The 20,467-nt window shown below is 41.8% G+C and overlaps 1 protein-coding gene across 1 annotated transcript in view; it reads right to left on the bottom strand.

Moving 5' to 3' along the window:
• LOC136881313 (glycine receptor subunit alphaZ1-like) overlaps positions 1–20,467 on the bottom strand; it is a 430,471-nt gene that overhangs the window by 176,950 nt on the left and 233,054 nt on the right. Inside the window, exon 4 of the mRNA XM_068229152.1 lies at positions 18,968–19,035. Within this exon, the coding sequence (XP_068085253.1) occupies positions 18,968–19,035 (68 nt within the window). The remainder of the gene's footprint in view (positions 1–18,967; positions 19,036–20,467) is intronic.

Below are 20,467 nucleotides of genomic sequence, written 5' to 3'. Positions count from 1 at the left end.
TTGTTCTCATTGTACATGAACGACTTATCTGAGACGCTGACCAATTGTAAATATCACCTGTATGCAGATGATATACAGTTATATATTCACACAAAGCCTAATGACTTAAACAATTCAATCACTAAGTTAAACGAAGACCTAGCAAATGTTAATGACTGGACTAGCAGACATGGCCTGAAAATGAACCCATCAAAATCACAGGCCATCATAATTGGCACGTATAAATCTCATGCTAAAATACAAAACATGTATATACCCAGTGTTATGCTCAGTGGAATACCAGTAACATTTAGCGATCATGTAAAGAACCTTGGAGTAGTATTCGATAAATATTTAAGTTGGTCGGAACACGTCACAAAAATTTGTCAAAGAGTATTCCACTCATTACATTCTGCAAAAAGGATGAGGGACTTCCTTCCAAGAAACACAAGAAAATTATTAGTACAGAGTCTAATATTTCCAATATTTGACTACGGAGATGTAGTTTATAATAGTATGAGCAAAACACATTCATGTCGACTACAGCGAGCCTACAATGCTTGTGCTCGATTCGTATTAAATATCCCAATACAAACTCATATTAGCCCTTTCCTCTCTCAGCTGTCGTGGCTAAGATTGACTGAACGACGTAAATACCACGCTGTTTCCCTTCTCCACAGTATTCTGCAAACGAGTAAACCAGATTATCTTAGAACAGACTTTAAATACCTCTCCCCTTCCGATAGAGCTCCCTCAAGGTCATCCACACGTTCCCTCTTGTCCATTCCCATTCACCACAGTAACTCGTACAACAACTCATTCATACCTGCTACCATACGTTCCTGGAACTCAATCCCAGCTGAAATTAGAGGCATAGGCAATCCGAGGCTATTTAAAAGGAAATGTTTAATGTGGTATTCAAATATGTAAATAGTAGATTTCACCAACGTAAAATTTAATAATTAGCTCTTAATTATCAATAAGGATAGAAATTTTAGAGGTTAAGTAAATTACTTTTAGTGATTTTTAGAAATACATGTAAAAATGATTTTATAAAGCTGTTGTATAATATGGTTTGGCATAATAGCAGGCTTCATAGCCTGAGCCCCGCCATATAAGAAAGGCAATAAACTAAACTAAACTAAACTAAACTAATATGTAACTTTTTATATTAAATCAAATATTTTATTATTTCTTATTGTCTCTCCTATTTCTTTCTTTCTTAATTCGTTTACACGCCAGGGTTGTTTATTTTCCACAGGACCCAGCGCATCAAGGGTAGTGTCTTGGAGCGTGAAACTTTGATCGGGGATAAAACTGGGGAGGAGGACCAGTACCTCCCCAGGTGTTCTCACCTGCTATGCTGAACAGGAGCCCCGTAGGGGGATGGGAAGATTGGAAGGGAGAGACAAGGAAGCGGCCGTGGCCTTAGTTAGGTACCATCCCGGCATTTGCCTGGAGAAGAAGTGGAAAAACACGAAAAAATAACTTCAAGGATGGCTGAGGTCGGAATCGAACATCCCTCTACTGAGTCGACCTCCTGAGGCTGAGTGGACCCCGTTCCAGTCCTCGTACCAGTTTTCAAATTTCGTGGCAGAGTCGGGAATCGCATCCGGGCCTCCGGCGGTGGCAGTTAATCACACTAAACATTACACCAGAGAGGCGGACAGTTTTCCTATTTAAAATATTAATATATATTAAGAAAAGAGACCACAGAAATAAATACTTTATTGAAATAAAAGGAAAAGGAGGAATCGGTTAAAAAGTGCTGACCAAGGTCGGACTCGAACTCGAAACCTCCAACTCCTTTTTTTTATAATTTGAACACTTTTCTACAAAACCACATAGCGACCTCCCCTTGTCAGTAGAATCCACAATGATAATAAAACATCAATAGCATTATATAAAGCAATGTTGTTGGCAGTTCTGAAGATGGTTTTCCATTGTTTCCCATTTTCACACCATTCTAATGCTGGGACTGTACCTTAATTAAGGTCACGGCCGCTTCCTTCCCACTCCTAGTCCTCTCCTGTCCCATCGTTACCAAAAGACGTATCTGTGTCGGAGCGACGTAAAGCAAACTGTAGATAAAAACTTGATTAGAGATGGATGGTGATGACGAATTGGATTTTGAATAAAATGGATCCACGGTATCCCTAAATTGTCTAGCAGAGTCTGACCTTGTTTCCACTTACCTGTCTCGGGGTCCTCACTCACTTTCACCTTCCTGTCTGACCTCGCTTCGTCAAGTCTTGTTCTCTTCCCACTCCGACGGTATTAGGTTTCGGGAGGCCTGGGCACTCTTTCATTTTCGCGCCCTTCATGGTCCTTCACTTTCATTCTTCTGTTTTAATTTTTTTCTTTCTTTCTTAGTCACTTTACAGCCCACGGTTGGTTTTTCCCTCGGACTCAGCGAGGGATCCCACCTCTACCGCCTCAACGGCAGTGTCCTGGAGCTTCAGACTCTGGGTCGGGCGATACAACTGGGGAGGATGACCAGTACCTCGCCCAGGCGGCCTCACCTGCTATGCTGAACAGGGGCCTTGTGAGGGTGGAAAGATTCGAAGGGATAGACAAGGAAGAGGGAAGGAAGCGACTGTGGCCTTAAGTTAGGTACCATCCCGGCATTTGCAAGGAGAAGTAGTTGGAATCAACGGAAAACCATTTTGGGGAAGGCTGAGGAGGGAATCGAACCCTCCTCTACTCAGTTACTCTCCCGAGGCTGAGTGGATCCCGTTCAAGTCCTCGTACCACTTTTCAAATTTCCTGGCAGAGCCGGGAATCGAACCTGGACTTCTGGTTGTGGCAGCTAATCACACTAACCACTACACCACAGAGGCGGACTTCTATTTTGATTCTGATTAGTGCTAATAGAGGATGGTTGCCCTCTTGCACGTCCTCTTAAAACAATAATCACCACCACTCTTTCTCATTAATGTATTAGCTTACCACTCTTTCAACTTTTGTTCATGGAGCTACGTGGAGTGGCGGGAAATAGACATGAATGCAAGAATTTTCAGTAGTCACAGAAAACATTTCGTGGTAAATGTTAAAATATCCTCTGCTGAAAATATTTATGAGAATGTATTTTATCATCAACGAATGTATTCGGAGTTACATGAATGTTTAATTACATACATACATACAGTACATTATCATTATAGACTGTTGTGCCTTTCAGCGTTCAGTCTGCAAACCTCTGTGAATTTACTAAACGTCGCCACAATCCTCGATTTGCAACTAGTGTTGTGGCCTCATTTAGTTCTATACCTCTTATCTTTAAATCGTTAGAAACCGAGTTTAACCATCGTCGTCTTGGTCTACCTCTAATTCTCTTACCCTCCATAGCAGAGTCCATTATTGTCCTAGGTAACCTATCCTCCTCCATTCGCCTCACATGACCCCACCACCGAAGCCGGTTTATGCGTACAGCTTCATCCATCGAGTTCATTCCTAAATTAGCCTTTATCTCCTCATTCCGAGTACCATCCTGCCATTGTTCCCACCTTTTTGTACCAGCAATTATTCTTGCTACTTTCATGTCTGTTACTTCTAACTTATGAATAAGATATCCTGAGTCCACCCAGCCTTCGCTCCCGTAAAGCAAAGTTGGTCTGAAAACAGACCGATGTAAAGAGAGTTTCATCTGGGAGCTGACTTCCTTCTTACAGAATACTGTTGATCGCAACTGCGAGCTCACTGCATTAGCTTTACGACACCTTGATTCAATCTTACTTACTATATTACCATCCTGGAATAAATACTTTTTAAATAATTTGGGAGTCTTAATTCTCTGTAACCTACGCTTATGATGTTGTGATGTTCCATTCCTTGTCGCTGAACTCCAACTGTCGCTCCCTCCCAGGGGAAAGCCTGCTTAAAGTTAAAGCCACTTCCGGGTTAACTAATACGTATATAATTACCTGCGCTTGGGAGAGTAAGTACTTCAGTCTCCAGGAGGAATGTTAATGTGGCTCCAGTGGACAGCGGCTTTCTGTCACGTACTCAAATGACAGACAAGGCCTTTCAAAAAACCACTTGTATGCATTTTGGCTGCTATGTGCTCAGCCACTTAAGGGGGGGGGGGGGTGTGTGTGTAATCGGAAATGCAAGCTTTTCCTTAAAAAATCATTACAACCATAGTTTTTCAGTTAAAGGCTTGAAAAGTTGTGTGTAGATAGATACCTAACTGTAATAAATGAAAAAAATATAATTGGATATCTAAATGTAAGGCATATACATAAATATTATAAGTCATTTAACAGTTATGCCCTTTCTGCATGAAAGCCATAACAGGAATTCTAATGAAACAATCACTTAGAAATTTTTACTGTATGAAGCTACCCCTACAATATGAATACTGAACTAAAATAAATTACATATGCATATTAGTTTTTACTTAAAAATTCTTGAAGTTATTGTTGCAGAAATAAGATATTTTTCATCACATAAAACTCTAGAAATAAAAAATTAAATGTAATTATTACAAATATTGTCCCATATATTTCACAATGTGTACTGAACAGCTCCTGAAAAAATCATAGCTCTGCGATTTATAGTTTTTGAGGAAAGGTTTCAGATTCTATAAAAAATGTATATTAGAGAAAATGCATTTAAACATTTGGTTACCATATTCAAATATGAAAAATACAAATATGAAATATATTTTTTAATGAACTTCCATGCCCCCGATAACTATAAAATTTATACACAATGTAAATTACACTATGCCAATTACAAATACCACTATTCCAAAAAAAAAAAAAAAAAATTTACACAAAATTCATAACATCCCCCCTTAACTTGGTGTTCCTCATTATAATATATCACCACAAAAAGAGACTGTTGGGAACTTCTGACAAAATACAGGCTGTTTCGAACATCATTAACCCAGGCGCCTTGCTCGCTGACATCCGTCAACTTTCTAGTGTGCAGCTTTGCTGTTGTAAACAGGAGTTAGAATGCCCTCAACAGGACTGTCCCGCAATAGCATGAACAAACCTGAAATAGCCGTATCCGCAACGAATATAGTATTGTAATAAGACGAAGAAAAAACTCATACGCCTATGTGATCGAGTAGGTCCTCAGGCACTCTTATTCCCCCCTCCTACCCCGCCCACATTTCCCAAAAGAGAAGAACAAGAAAGGAAGAGGAAAAAGTCATATTTCACTGAGTAAGCCCTCAGTCATGCACTTTTTATTTCTTTGTCCGCCAGTCTTCCTAAGGAAGAAGCCATATTTGATTGAGTAAGGCCTCAGCATTGTTCTTTTATTTATTTATTTATTTATTTATTTATTTATTTATTTATTTATTTATCCACCGCTTTTCATCAAGAAGAAAAATCAGGAGACGAAGAAACCACATTATTGATCGAATAATCCCTCAGCATCCATTCTTTTTCTTTCTTTCTCCACTATTTTTCCTAAAGGCGAAGAGGAAGGAAAAAAAAAAAGAGGAAGAAAAAAGATTAATTTTTGCTACTTGTCCAACGTCGCACTAACACATCGAAGGAAAGGGATAGGATTGGGAAAGTAGCGTCCACGGCGTTAATTAAGGTACAGCCCCAGCATTTGCCTGATGTGAAAATGAGGAACCACGGGAAACCATCTTCAGGGCAAACGAAGAAAAAGATGCCGTATTTGACCAAATAGGCCTTTAGCAACTGTTGTTATTATTTCTTTCTTCCTCCACCACTTTTCTATTGGGATTTCGGGTGCGGACCAGCAAGCTTATGGATATGTACACTGTAAGACAGATCGCGTACAAGTCCGCCAACAGATGCGTTTGGTTTAACCACTGCCTGCTCGATCTGCATCCGATGGCTGCTTATACTGCCTGCTCACTCCACGTTCAAACACGTAACACGGCTTACAAACAATCTGCAGCTAGATGGCAGCTTTAGACGGCCCCAGATATCACGTGAATACAGCTAGATAAACATACAAGCAAAATTTAAAATCTGAAAGTAACAGAAAAGTTAAAGAATTTTACGTATAAAAAGTGGTGCTTTAGAGAGTTTTCGAGAAAGAGGTTTCGACGATCAAGAAAACATGGAAACTTTGTATGGTATTTCCCTGCGTTATTAAGTAGAGGTTTCACGAATTTAGCCACTACAGTTTCTGGCACAAGTTCCTGGTGTTTATAGTTACTAAAACAATTTAAAATGTTACACCCGGCACAAAGAAGCTAAAACATATTTTTTTTTATAGTCTGCAGCAGACTTACAGATTTCTTGCCTCAACAAATTTCTGTAGCCCTATAATTAGGCCAATAAATCGTGGTTGGGGATAGCACAGGCGTCCTCTATCCGACTGTCTGATTAAGATCATCAATAGGGAAGCATTAACTGAGGTGGGAACGTTATTCAAGCACGTGCTGCATTCTGTTTTTCTTCGATTACACGCACTAAATAACCACACACTAATGCCTGGGGAACAGTTTCCGAAGTGACACACACTGACTCAGAGGGCTCACGAACATCTTCCAGTAAATGAAGTTCATACTCAGGGAGTAACACTGGTTCTGGTTCGTCCAGTCCGCGAGAGTACACTGGGGCAGAAAATTTTGAATTTTGCTTGTGGATAACGTTAGCACCATCGGTGGACATTAAAATGCCGGATTTCAGAATTCTCTTTATGGAATTCTGAGCAGCCTGTGAGTCAGTCATTTCAATGCCCCCTCCTCCCATTCTTATAGTCCTCAACATGGCTTCAGATTGATCTCCTGAAAAGGCCTGTATCAGCATATTAAAAAAAATTAAATACTTTTAGAATTTTTGCTCTGAGGGACCGAAACTTTACTTTTACCTTCTACAAGCGGACACCTGAGTTCGTCGTGGCCTAACAGGAAATCCAAAAATAGTCACCGGTGTCCACTGAGGCGTTCAACTTTTCCATAATAAATGCGAAACTGTATTATAAAGATGTAAATAAAGATATGGGCATTATCATATTATAAAAACACTGTAAATTGATATGTTAAAAGAGTTTCATAAAATAAATTATGTTATGTAAAGCAAATCATAATTTGTGGGTCACAGTGACCCACCGCGATCACATTAAGATGCACCAAAGGCGCGATCGTTGCCGGGTTAACGTTGCGCTAACATATTGAATGTATTCGACGCGTCAGGAAGGGAAAGGGCTAGGACTGAGAAGGAAGCGGCCGTGGCCTTAATTGAGGTACAGCCCCAACATTTTCCTGGTTTGGAAATAGAAAACCACGGAAAACCACATTCAGGTTTTCCGAAGGTGGGATTCGAACCCACCATCTCCCGAATTGAAGCTCACAGCTATGCGACCCTATTCGTAAGGCCAAACTACTCTCTCAGCCTACGTGATTACAATTGGGGAGCTATATGACGGTGAGATGGCGGACCTGATATAAAAAGCCAAGAATAACGGCCGAGAGGATTCGTCGTGCCAACCACACAACACCTCATAATTTGCAGACCTTCGGGTTGAGCAGCCGTCAATCACTAGGCCAAGTTTCACCATGGGGTTTGATTTGTTTGAATGAGGCAGTGTTTTGTATAGTAGCTCTGTTTGCTATTTATATGAACTTTTTCACTGTGATAGTCTTTCCTCGTTACGTGAACGAATCGTATACATGAAATTTCATAGCAATTTTTGTCCTAAATGGAGGATAATAATTGCTTTCTCGCAAATCAGTAGCAGTAAATTAATAAGTACCATTATTACTATAGAAGCGAGAGGCTTCAGCAGCCGGCACAATTCATATCCTCGCCACTAGATGGAGCGTTCATTCATTCCATTACTGAATCGGTCGTATGACTGGAAACAGGATGTGGATTTTCATTTTTATGACTGTAGAAATGTACATATATACCTACGGCGACTATTTCTGTAGACACGAACGACTCTCTTCTGTGGCAGTCAGCTTAATCGTGCCGTCTTTTGTTTTTCCCGAGGTCCTCGGACAGCATCGACTAATGGGAGAGCTATGTCTGTGATTTCTCAATATCTTTGCCGATCATGACTAGCGCGGGCAGATCAAACGGGGAAATGGAGATTAAAAGAATATCGTAATAAAGAAAGTATTGAAAAAAACATGATCCCTCGACCAATAATTGTATTGCACAAGTCAACAACTCGTCCCACCCTGCAACGTCAAACAAAGACGGACAAAGCGAAGCAAAGCAGTTCGAAGAAGTTAAGTGAGCAAAGACTTCACAACAAAAGTGTTACATTAACAAGAGACATAACTGAAACGCTGTGAGGTAGTAGAATTCATAGTCGAAATGTAGCGAAGTGTCCGCCTCTGTGGTGTAGTGGTTAGTGTGATTAGCTGCCACCCCCGAAGGCCCGGGTTCGATTCCCGGCTCTGCCACGAAATTTGAAAAGTGGTACGAGGGCTGCAAGCGAGTCCACTCAGCTTCGGGAGGTCAACCGATCAGAGGTGGGTTCGATTCCCACCTCAGCCATCCTGGAAGTGGTTTTCCGTGGTTTCCCACTTCTCCTCCAGGCAAATGCCGGGATGGTACCTAAGTTAAGGCCACGGCCGCTACCTTTCCTCTTCCTTGTCTGTCCCCTCCAATCTTCCCATCCCCCCGCAAGGCCCCTGTTCAGCATAGCAGGTGAGGCCGTCTGGGCGAGGTACTGGTCATCCTCCCCAGTTGTATCCCACGACAGAGAGTCTAAAGCTACAGGTCACTGCCCTTGAGGCGGAAGAGGTAGGATCCCTCGCTGAGGCCGAGGGAAAAACCGATCCTGGAGGGTAAACAGATAAAGAAGAAGAAGAAGAAGAAGAAGAAGAAGAAGAATGTAGCGAAGTACATTTCTCTGGTGACATATCATATGGCTTTTAGTGCCGGGATATCCCAGGACGGGTTCGGCTAACCAAATGCAGGTCTTTCTATTTGACTCCCGTAGGCGACCTGCGCGTCGTGATGAGGCTGAAGTGATGATGAAGACAACACATTCACCCAGCCCCCGTGTCATTGGAATTAACCAATTAAGGTTAAAATCCCCGACCCGGCCGGGAATCGAACCCGGGACCCTCTGAAATGAAGGCCAGTACGCTGACCGTTCAGCCAACGAGTCGGACATTTTTCTGGTATTTATTTATTTATCGTGTCAGAAGTACAAAGTAAGAGAGACAAAAATTAAACCAAAAAATTTTAAACATTGGTTGACCAAAAATTGGCCACGACAAGCGCATTTGGAGTTGCTCTCATTAGATCTTTAATGGTACAAGTGGCTGGAGAAGATGGACACAGTAGAAGATGTTTGTTAGTCTGCTTAGTACCACACTTGCAGTAAACTGTCTCCACAGGAAGGCCCCATTTCTGTAGGTTGGTCTTGCATCTCGTGGTACTGGAGCGTAATCGATTGAGAGCCTTCCATGTTGTCCACTTTTCAGAATGTCCAGGAGGAAGTTCTTCCTTTGGAACCATCCATTCTCTCAAATGTTGACATTTTTCCCGCCACATTGAGATTCTTGCTTGTTGTGGAGTTCCTTTAAGAGCTTCAGTGGTTGTCAAGAAGCTCTTTCTTGATTTCAACCTAGGATGTGCTGGTTGACAGGCATACAAAGGATGGGCTTCCATAGTCATAGCCTTGCTTTTCTCATGCCTAGCAGCAATCTCACGTCGGATTTCAGGTGGTGCTATACCAGCGAGACAGTGGAGTTTATCTATGGGAGTAGGTCTTAAACAACCTGTGATAATACGGCAGGTGCCATTTAGTGCTACATCTATGTTTTTGGCATGGCTGGACTTATGCCACACGGAGCAAGCATACTCAGCAGTGGAGTAGCACAGTGCTAGCGCGCTTGTTCTCACAGTGCAAGGGTGAGCTCCCCAGGTGGTGCCTCGAAGTTTCCGCACTATGTTGTTTCTGGCAGACACTTTTTGTTTCACGTTTAGGCAATGTTTCTTATACGTAAGCGTACGGTCCAGAATCACTCCCAGATATTTTGGAGTCGAACAGTGTTGAAGAGGGATTCCTTCCCAGGTGATTTGTAAGGTTTTAGCTGCTTTTTTGTTATTGAGATGAAATACACAGCTATGAGTTTTGGCAGGATTTGGCTTCAAATCATTTTCATTGTAGCAGTTGGTAAATTCTTTCAGAGCTTTGGATAAAGTCTGTTCTACCTTTTCAAAACAGTTGGCCTGAGCAGTGACTGCACAATCATCAGCATAGATAAAACTCTGGGTACCTTCAGGTAGAGGCTGATCATTAGTATAGATGTTGAAAAACAGTGGTGCGAGCACACTGCCTTGCGGTAACCCATTCTTCTGTGTTCTCCATCTGCTTCTTTTTCCCTGAAATTCCACAAAGAATCTTCGGTTTTGGAGAATATTTTTAATGTTGCACATTAGATGGAAGTCTTTGGTGATGTCATACAATTTTGTTAGAAGAAGCCGATGGTTGACTGTGTCATAAGCTGCAGAAAGATCAATGAAGACAGCGCCTGTAATGAGCCGATTCTCAAAGCCATCCTCAATATGCTGTGTCAAGTTTAATACCTGTGATGTGCAACTTTTTCCTTCTCGGAATCCAGCTTGCTGTGGTATAAGAGACGACTCCACCTTTCCTATCAGTCGCTCAAGAATGAGCCTCTCCAGGACCTTGTACAGGTGACAGAGCAAGGAAATAGGCCTATAGCTTTTAGGATCTAGCCGATCTTTGCCTGGTTTAGGGATAGCAATGACTCTAGCCTTCCGCCAGATTTTGGGAATCTTGCATTCTTGGACACAGATATTCATTAATTCCAGTAGCCAACGCCTCGTAACAGGACCAAAATTTTTGATTTGCTCTACTCGAATGTCGTCTAGTCCAGCTGCTTTTCCCAATTTGCACTTCCTCAGTGCTGATTCCAGTTCATCTTCAGTAAATGGTGGAGATAGTATGTTGCTCTCTTGGTTTGGCTTCCGTGTTATTGGTTTCTTATCTAGCTTTCTAGATCGGGTTGATTTTCCATTTACTAGCAACTGATGGGCAATTTGATCTGCCTTTATATTAGAATATGTGCTGGCTAGGGTATTGTCATTATTGAGACGACGTAAAAGTCTTCAGGCCTTCTGACTGCTCTTGCTCATGTCACAATCTGCCATTAATTTTATCCACTCATCTCTTTTAGCCAGTGATACTGAGGAAAGAACGCTTTGTGCTAGGATTGATGTTTCTTCGCTAAAAGGATCAAGTTCATATTTCTTGTAATATTCTTCTAGCAAAGTGGCCGTTTCAGGTTTAATGCCTTTGATAAAACTGGTTCTGCAACCTCTTGGAATTGATGCCCTTGAAGAAAATTGGACGATGTCAACAAACTTGTCGTACTCTTCAGGAACAGGAGCGATGCTCAGAATCTTCTCATCCAGTATGCTGGAAAATCTTGCCCAGTCAGCCTTCTTAAAGTTGTATCTTCGCCTAAAATGGACTTCTTGAGGTCTTATTGGTGGCAAAATTTGGCACATGATGGGCCTATGTTGTGTGTTTGGAATTGGTGGACATACTGCTTTGGTGCATGTATGCATAATGCTTTCACTAACAAAAAGGAGGTCTGGATTATAGCCTCGTCCCCATCTTCCACTGTTAAAAGAAGGAGAGAGTTTGCTATCATGGATGAGGGCGAGTTGAAAATTTTCAGCCCACGAGAGAACTGTCTCACCATTCTTGTCCTCATGTGCATAACCCCATACATGACTATGACTGTTGAAATCACCTATAACAATGGAGGCTTTACTTTTATCAAAATTGTGGGGTGGAATGAAGGAAAATTCTGCTGCAGGTGGTTTATAGACTGAGGTGATTACACAGTTACTTAGTTCAACGGTGATAATTTCAATATTGTTTTCATCTGACTGGCAAGCACTTCTGACTTCTAAATTCGGCTTCACAAAAACGGCACTTCCATACAGAGCGTGTGGTCTTTCAGCGATCAGTTTCATGCCAGGAACAAAAGGGCGTTTCTGCTTCATATCTCTGTGTGTTTCCTGAACACATAGAACATCACACTGCTTGTCGCGACAAAGTTCATACAAAAGTTGTTCTTTGCAAGATGTTATGCCTTCAATGTTAACAGAAATGACTGTTAAGGTTGGTTCTGAAAAGAACCGTTTGTTGGATCTCATATTAGATAACTCTGTTACTTCTGGTGTGAGAGAATCAGCCGTCTAGGAAGAGTCCTAGTCCGTTGCCCAGGAGACACCCGGATGTATAACAATATCGCATGCAAATACACCCTACTGGGAGGTTTCTCTCGTGGTAATAATGGAATTATTCATTGACCACTAATTTTATTCTTGATTTCCGTAAAAGCAATTATTGTCTTCCGTTTAGAACGAAAATTATAATGAAATTACTGTTAATGGATACGATTCGTTTACGTAAGCACTATTCCCGAATACACATTTCACACGTATCTCATCTTTGTTACCGCTCGTTCATTCCTCCTGCAAAGCTTTTCATGAGCTTCCCATTATATCTGGATCCTTCTCACATGTAATCATTCCCCTTGAACATAAATCCCACCACAACTTACAGAGCTCTTCCTGCTACATCGAGTATCTCTATTTCATGATAAGAAGAAAGTGCTTTCTCGGGATATTCGATTTCCCGTCATCTTACGATCCGGGCTAACATTATGGTCCCATTTGCTTTCAGAGCACGAATAAATACATGTCGATACCACTCCGGCATTGTTGGAGAAAACTTGAAGTTACCTTCCGTGCAATCTAGTTAAGGAGAGCTGAACTTAAAGTAAATAAGATTAGAAGCAAGAAGCTTCAGTGTTAAGAAAGAAGGAAAGATTAAGAAAGCCTCGCGCAAACCCGTGTTGCGGGTCTGGAGGTAATTTACCTCATCTTGAACCTTTGACCTCGTATTCCGGTAATGTTTTGATATCACAATCTCCTGTTGCGCTTGAATGTCAACTTTCTTCCAGCATAATCACTGTCCTAGTTCAATACTACAACATCATAAAAGTGAGATTTTGAGATTCAGTCTCATTTTCCACTGTTTCGAAGTGCAGTTCGTTTAACACGCCAAGAACGATGTCTTTAATACATTCCCTGAATTACGGAGTAGAAACTAAACGTTTAAATGCTGTTATCTTCAAACAACGATTTCACTACGGATATATTTTTTAGGTTGGGCGTCTATCAAGGTAACCCACGGTATCCTCCGCCTGTCGTAGGAGGCAACTAAAAGGGCCTCTTAACTTGGGAACTTGCTACCACGGAGCCCGTAGCTGAGTCCTGGCATTGCTTCCACTTAGTTGTGCATGGCTCCTCACTTTCATATATCTTATCCGACCCCCCTTGGTCAACTATAGTTCTTTTCCCCGACGCTATTAGAGCATTCGAGGTCCAGGGAGTCTTTAATTTTCACCCCTTTGCGGCCCTTGTCTTTCTCTTTTTTTTCTATCTTGCTTTACGTCGCACCGACACAGATAGGTTTTATGGCGACGATGGGACAGGAAAGGCCTAGGAATGGGAAGGAAGCGGCCGTGGCCTTAATTAAGGTACAGCCCCAGCATTTGCCTGGTGTGGGGAAATCACAGAAAACCATCTTCAGGGCTGCCGACAGTGGGATTCGAACCCACTATCTCCCGGATGCGAGCTCACAGCTGCGCGCCTCTAACCGCACGGCCAACTCGCCCAGTGACTTTATGTTTTAGCCCTTATATAATTTTATGTCCGCCTCTGTGGTGTTGTGGTCAGTGTGATTACCTGCCACCCCCGGAGGCTCGGGTTCGATTCCCGGCTCTGCCACGAAATTTGAAAAGTGATACGAGGGCTGGAACGGGGTAGACTCAGCCTCGGGAGGTCAACTGAGTAGAGGTGGGTTCGATTTCCACCTCAGCCATCCTGGAAGTGGTTTTCCGTGGTTTTCCCACTTCTGCTCCAGGCAAATGCTGGGATGGTACCTAACGGCTAACTCGTCCGGTCCTTGTCTTTCTTTGGACGATATCGTCATTTTTCGAAGTGTCGGATACCTTCCATATTTTATCTGATTACTAGGGAGAGGATTTTAAGGTGGAAGGTATGGTCAGAGAAAGGTAAAAAAAAAAAAAAAAAAAGCTCTGAAAATACATACAAAAAGGTGTAAAACAACGTGTTGATTAAATCATGTTATTAAGATTTAAACCTGTTACATGAACTTTATTTATCACATTTACTGAGTTCTAATAATTAATCAACATCTTATATTTGAAAGTTTTTGGCAGTAAGCCGCTGGCGCTTTGAGCTCAGTAGATCCTTATATAGCGAGAAACTCCAAGCGACATCTATAGAACTAATGGAGCACATCTTGCCAGCACACGCAAAGGGAGTTCAGTCGAAGTTGCAAAGGTTTTCACATTGTGGATTTTTCTTTAAATTTAATTCGAATATGACTTTGGAAATTCTCTCGGGGTTGTTCCTACTGTAACTTCCTTCATTGTTCCTCCTCCATACCTCTGTCTTAACCTTCGACATGATTTTGTGTTGTGAAAAATACGTTCTGGTCTGGACTGGTAAAACACTAACACGGCCAACAAGAGAGTACACAGTAGATAGGTGGAACCGTTAAATTCATGCCAGTACTAACTAAACTTAGTTTAAACTGTTGCAACATCATTGTTTAAATTTTAATTTGATTTCACAGCTGCAGATTGGCCATTCTTGCTGATCTTAGCCATTGTTGCTGGGATATAAATTACTGGTGGTTTCCATAAATTCTATTTTAATATTTATTTATTGACTAGTGTTGACCGGTGTTGACACCGGGTGAGCTGGCCGTTCGGTTAGGGGCGCGCGGCTGTAAGCTTGCATCCGGAAGATAGTGGGTTCGAATCCCACTGTCGGCAGCCCTGAAGATGGTTTTCCGTTGTTTCCAATTTTCACACAAGGTAAATGCTGGGGCTGTACCTTAATTTAGGGCATGGCCACTTATTTCCAACTCCTAGGCCTTTTCTATCTCGTCGTCGCCATAAAACCTACCTGTGTTGGCGCGACTTAAAGCCACTAGCAAAAAATAATAATAATTACAATAATAATAATAATAATAATAATAATAATAATAATAATAAATAATTCGATTGGTGTTGTATTCACGAGGTCTAGAATGTCCTTCATTTTCTCACAATTCATGATCCTTGCCACTTTTTCGGGGATAAACTCATTTTTTCGTTTTAGGAAACTCTTTATCCCCCCTGTTGGTGGAGTTCAAATGAAGCATTATCTGTATCCCTCAGAGGAGAACAACCAAATAAGCTGAACTCGCTCCCTCGTCTTCTAATCCCAGAAATATATCAATAATTCATGTATGAGAGAGAATTTTTTAGGAAGTTTTAGTAGTACACTTATTGTGGGAAAAGGGTCTGTTATCGGCCCCCATTAAGCTTTTTTTAAAACTCTTAGACAATTTGTTAAGAAGGAAGCCATACTTTCCTGTGTCGCCTTAGTTAAATGGAACTTAGAAAAGCTTTTCAGTCTGACGAACTCACAAGTTTAGTATAAATATTACGTTATAACATACTTGTAAGAAAATGCACAGTTCTAGTACTTCAGGCAAGCAACTCAGTGTTGAAATAATCCCAGGGGAATGAGCTACGAATTTTAGCTAAATAATCATAAATTATGAGAGTTTATTCCTTATTTATTCCTAAAAATTACCATCCTTTTCTTTCTTTCTTCCTTTCTTAATTAATAAATCTGTTTACCCTCCAGGGTAGGTTTTTCCCTCGGACTCAGCGAGGGATCCCACCTCTACCGCCTCAAGAGCAGTGTCCTGGAGCATGAGACATTGGGTTGGGGGATACAACTGGGGAAGAAGACCAGTACCTAGGCCAGGCGACCTCACCTGCTATGCTGAACAGGGGCCTTAAGGGGGATGGGAAGATTGGAAGGGATGGGCAAGGAAGAGGGAAGAAATCCGCCATGGCCTTAAGTCAGGTACCATCCCGGCATTTGCCTGGAGGAGAAGTGGGAAACCACCTTCAAGGATGGAGTCGAACCCACCTCTACTCAGATGACCTCACGATGCTGAGTGGACCCCGTTCTAGCCCTCTACCACTTTTCGAATTTCATGGCAGAGTCTGAAATCGAACCCGGGCCTCCGGGGGGTGGCAGCTAATCACACTAACCACTACACCACAGAGGCGGACCAATCCTTTTCTTAATCATTGTTATCCGGTCGATTAAATTAGTACTTTGCTTTTTGCTCCCACTACGAGTGCTAATGTGCGTCAATGCAGAGTTTTACTTAATCCCTTATAACTATATTGGGCGTCCCTACTTCTCAAAAAAAGGAGGGTATTGAACCGAGGAACACATACAAAAAGAATTATGTAAATAAGTCAGTTTGGTTAGGATATGAATACGAAAGAAAACAAGTACAGAAACAAGCGGTTTTTCCGGAAGTGCACTTAGGCCAGAAATGATTTTCAATATGTTCGTTTTTAGTTTGATGGTGTTATCCAAGACGCACAATTTGAAACCTTCCCGGGCCCATTAGCCGTTCAACTTGTGGCACAATTGAGGAAATTGCTTAATTTTACGTTTTCCGTGGTATGGGGGCCCCTACTTTGTCTGCTAAGAAATATTTTCAACATTAAAACACACTTAAATAAGAAATGAAGATGCACACTGTTAAACAAAGAATGACATCGAAAATGCCAAAGGCAGGCATTTATACAAGTGGAGGCACATGCCTTACCTAGTGCACCATACTGCAGTGGTGTCTCAACGGCGAACTAGCGACCAGTGTCTTGGAAAGGTGTAGCAATCCAACTGATGAGCCTACTGCTACACTGGGTAATTTCACGATTGAAAGGCCCTAAAGAGCTTAAATGTTTTAAAGAATGACATGTTTCGTTCTTAAAAGAACATCATCAGGTTCTATCGAGTAACACTCAATATTTGGAGACTTTTATATTTATTTCTGTCCAAGCATGTAGCAATTTGAAATTTGGAACTTTTCGAATGAAGTCCTGTTTTCTCTTGTATGTTCGAGAGACTGAAAAGCTTTTAAGTTACATCTTAGGGCTATCTCCCTCTTTCCTTGCAATGTCGACATATGTAATCTTGTTGACGATCTTCCAACAGTTGTCTTCTTTTCCGACACGGTGAATTGCTTGCTGTAGGCTTATCGTAGCCAGTCTCTTCATCTGATCCATCCGACGTCCCGAGGGTCTACCATCCGTGATGAACATTTCTACTGCCTCTGGGCTCCAAGCAATGTAATCCATTTATCCCAGGAGATTTTTCTGATAATTGTGTACAGTCTTATTCCGACGCCTAGCTGTTTCAGGATTGATTCATTAGTTCTGTGTGCTGTCAAATTTTTCTGGAGTAATCTGTCAAAGCAGGGCGTTTCTAAAGCCATCTTCAACGTCGAAGTTTCTACTGCATAGGTCTCAATAGGGAAGATGAAATGCTTTGTTTCGTCCTGATAGTAACAGAGGTGTCCTTCCTAATGTGAATAAGTTTTGTTGTTGAATTTCTCGCTTTACAATGCGCCTACGGACCTCAGACTCACCATTTTCGGTATTGGTGACAAGAGATCCCCGATAATTGAAGCAATATGACATCTATGAAAGTAGCAGTTCACGGTCTTCAGCACTGATCTTACTAGACAGAAATACTTCATGTAGCTATACACTAAACCTCCAAAATACATCGTTTTCCCCACCGCCAGTGCAAGCAAGAGTGACTTTCCGATTCATCGCGTATTTCTTGGAAAAGGATGACTAAAAGAGCATAGTTTCCACTCTACGACTCACAACTACTTCTCACAATGAAAAGTAAATATTGAAGTATTCATCGACAGAATTCAATAAAGTAACAAAATGATATACATTATAAAAACACAAACTTAGAAATTCGACAGTCGTATACAGCTTGGCTATAATGTTAATCAAGACATTCGTTTCATGGATATACTCGCGTCTTAACAAATAATGAATTTACTGGCATAATATACTATTGTGCAACATAATATAGCCTACAGGTGGCGCAAAAGTCCGTTAACATTTGATAAGTTAATACTTCATGAAATAATGGAAGTAGAGAGGTAATAATTGTCACACGCGATTCGCATGACACGATTAGCATAACAATCGAGGTTTATGAAAGACGATGTTCTTTATAATACACGCTTAGCATGTCGGCCGTCATTCATCAACAATACCGTAGTCAGGGACAATGTTGTGAGCAGCACTGTACAGCATATCCAGAGGAATGATGAGAAATTGCAGTCGGATGTTGTATTTCAGCATCGCTATTGACTTCAGACGATCGCGGTAGACTTGCGACTTCAGGTAACCCCACAACCAATACTCACACGGGAGGCCAAGCATGACATGCCCCGATTGCAGGCGCATCTGACGCCTTCTCTCACAACAGCTCTTCGTATACCGTACATGGGTGTCATGCGGCGTCACTGACGTGTTTCTGTCCAGCGCCATCTGTTGGCCTGTTTGTGCACTCGTTGTTGGTGTCAATAAAACCATGCCATGTCAAGCGCATGTTGCCATTTGTACCTGACTTGTTGCTGTCCAACGCCATCTGTTGGCCTGTTTGTTAACAATAAAACCCCATGTCACGCCAATCATGTGTGTCAGTTATTACCTCTCTATCTCCAATATTCCGTGAAGTATTGCCTCGTCAAATGTTAACGAACTTTTGGGTCGCCCTGTATTTTCGAATGGAAGCATTGGTTTGCGGTGAGCTATTATTCACTGTTGGTTGCTGTTGTAAGTTGTAGAATAAGGGCCACTGAAGACTTCGTCAATGTACCTACTATAGGCTTTTGAAGTGTAGAATGTTTAACTACCCATGGGTAGCCTACTTCACTAACGAGGAGGTACTCCGCCGTGCTGGGAATTCACGCAAAGTTTTAAAATTCGTAAAACACGGGAAAGCAGAGTATTTCTATCACTTATTCTGATGTGACAAATTCACAGTGGTACAATTTATTGTATACAGTAAGATAATGGAGACACTTGCAAATGTAAAGGGTAGTTTACTTCAGAAGCACTCACCATGGTAACTGGACTGATGGAACCAAAACTGCGAATGTAGAGTTCACAGTAGACAGTCGTGGCGTTATCTGAAAAAAAAAAAAAGGAACGCAAACTTGTAAAAGTCCTTCAAGAGAGAAAGAGCTTACAATGGAGAGGAGATTTAAATATCATGTGTATCTTATTTATCAACAGTTACCTCTCACGGAGTGTATGCCTATTTTTCCAGCCTGACGCGTGGTTTAGTGGTAGTGAACCTGTCTCTTACATACAGGCCTCGGGTTTGATTACAGGTAACGTTAGGGTATAGAAAGACAAGAATAACGGTGGATACGATTCATGGGGCTGGCCACATATCACTTCACATTTTCCAGGTTTTCGGGCTGAGCAGCGGTCGCTTCGTAGACCAAGGCTTACCAGGGCTGTAACGCCATAGCATTTGTCTTTTGTAATTTTGACAGCTTTACTCTGTTATTCCTCATAATTTATTTTCAATGTTCTCTTGGTTGCGCACGAGGTATTCAAACGACTATGTTTTCAAAATCTGGTTCCTGCGAAGTTGTGCTAATGCCACTATGGCCTATACAATGAAATTACAGAAGACAATGAGCTCGTGCGTAATATTTATATTTTCATTGAGCGTCCCTACTCATGTCGCTCCTCATTATAAGAGATTCTCTTCGCTGAAGGAAGACAAGCAAGAAATCTGCGCCTTGTGCGTCAAGCGCCCTGATGGTGAGGTTTCGAACCACAAAATATGTCGCAATGTTGGCATATCAAAGCTACTAAAACAATCTGTTTTGTAGAGTTCACATGTCGTCGCTGGTGTGGATTATGCGGGTATTAAGAATCTTGGAATAACACTACACCCCTGATATTAAAAGAAGCGCTTTGATATATAGTGTTGTAGGGAGGAGCATTGCACGGCGATGTCACATTCCTACTTTCTTTTCTCTCCTTCACTTCCGGCTCACTTGTTCGTTCGTTCAGACCGCTCTGTTCTGTTGCACACAACTCAGAAATGTGAGGTTTGGCAACTCCAAGCAACACGAGCCGGCCAGTAGGCTTATCTCCATGACAACTGCTGTGGGTGCACCCACGTTTCCATGGCAACCATATCCCCTACTCCTTTCTCCCCACACAGGCAGGCAGTAAACGGATCTCCCACTAAGAACTGTCAGCACGCATCTTTCAATATAACGACTATAATAAATTTTCAACATGTTTTCAGGTAATTGGGAAGGTCATGCCAATGACGCTCTTCGGTTATTGCGACAACAACCGTAAGACGATACGACAGTGAACAACTTTATATTCAAATACATTTCAGGAAACTATCAGTCGTAAAAAGCAACCAGTGTTTCGCCACAGTGAGACATGGGCTCGTCAGTTGGATATCGCACCTTCCCAAGACACTGGCCGGCTAACGCACCGGTAACGACACCACTGAAGCTATCAAGAATACAGTGCCGACGTACTAGTGGAGAACTACATCTCCACTTGCTGCACAGGATGGACGGA

The sequence above is a fragment of the Anabrus simplex genome, chromosome 9 (assembly GCF_040414725.1).
Source record: "Anabrus simplex isolate iqAnaSimp1 chromosome 9, ASM4041472v1, whole genome shotgun sequence".
Lineage (NCBI taxonomy): Eukaryota > Metazoa > Arthropoda > Insecta > Orthoptera > Tettigoniidae > Anabrus > Anabrus simplex.
The sequence above is the reverse complement of the archived record's forward strand: the minus strand, read 5'-3'. Positions and strand labels throughout refer to the sequence as shown.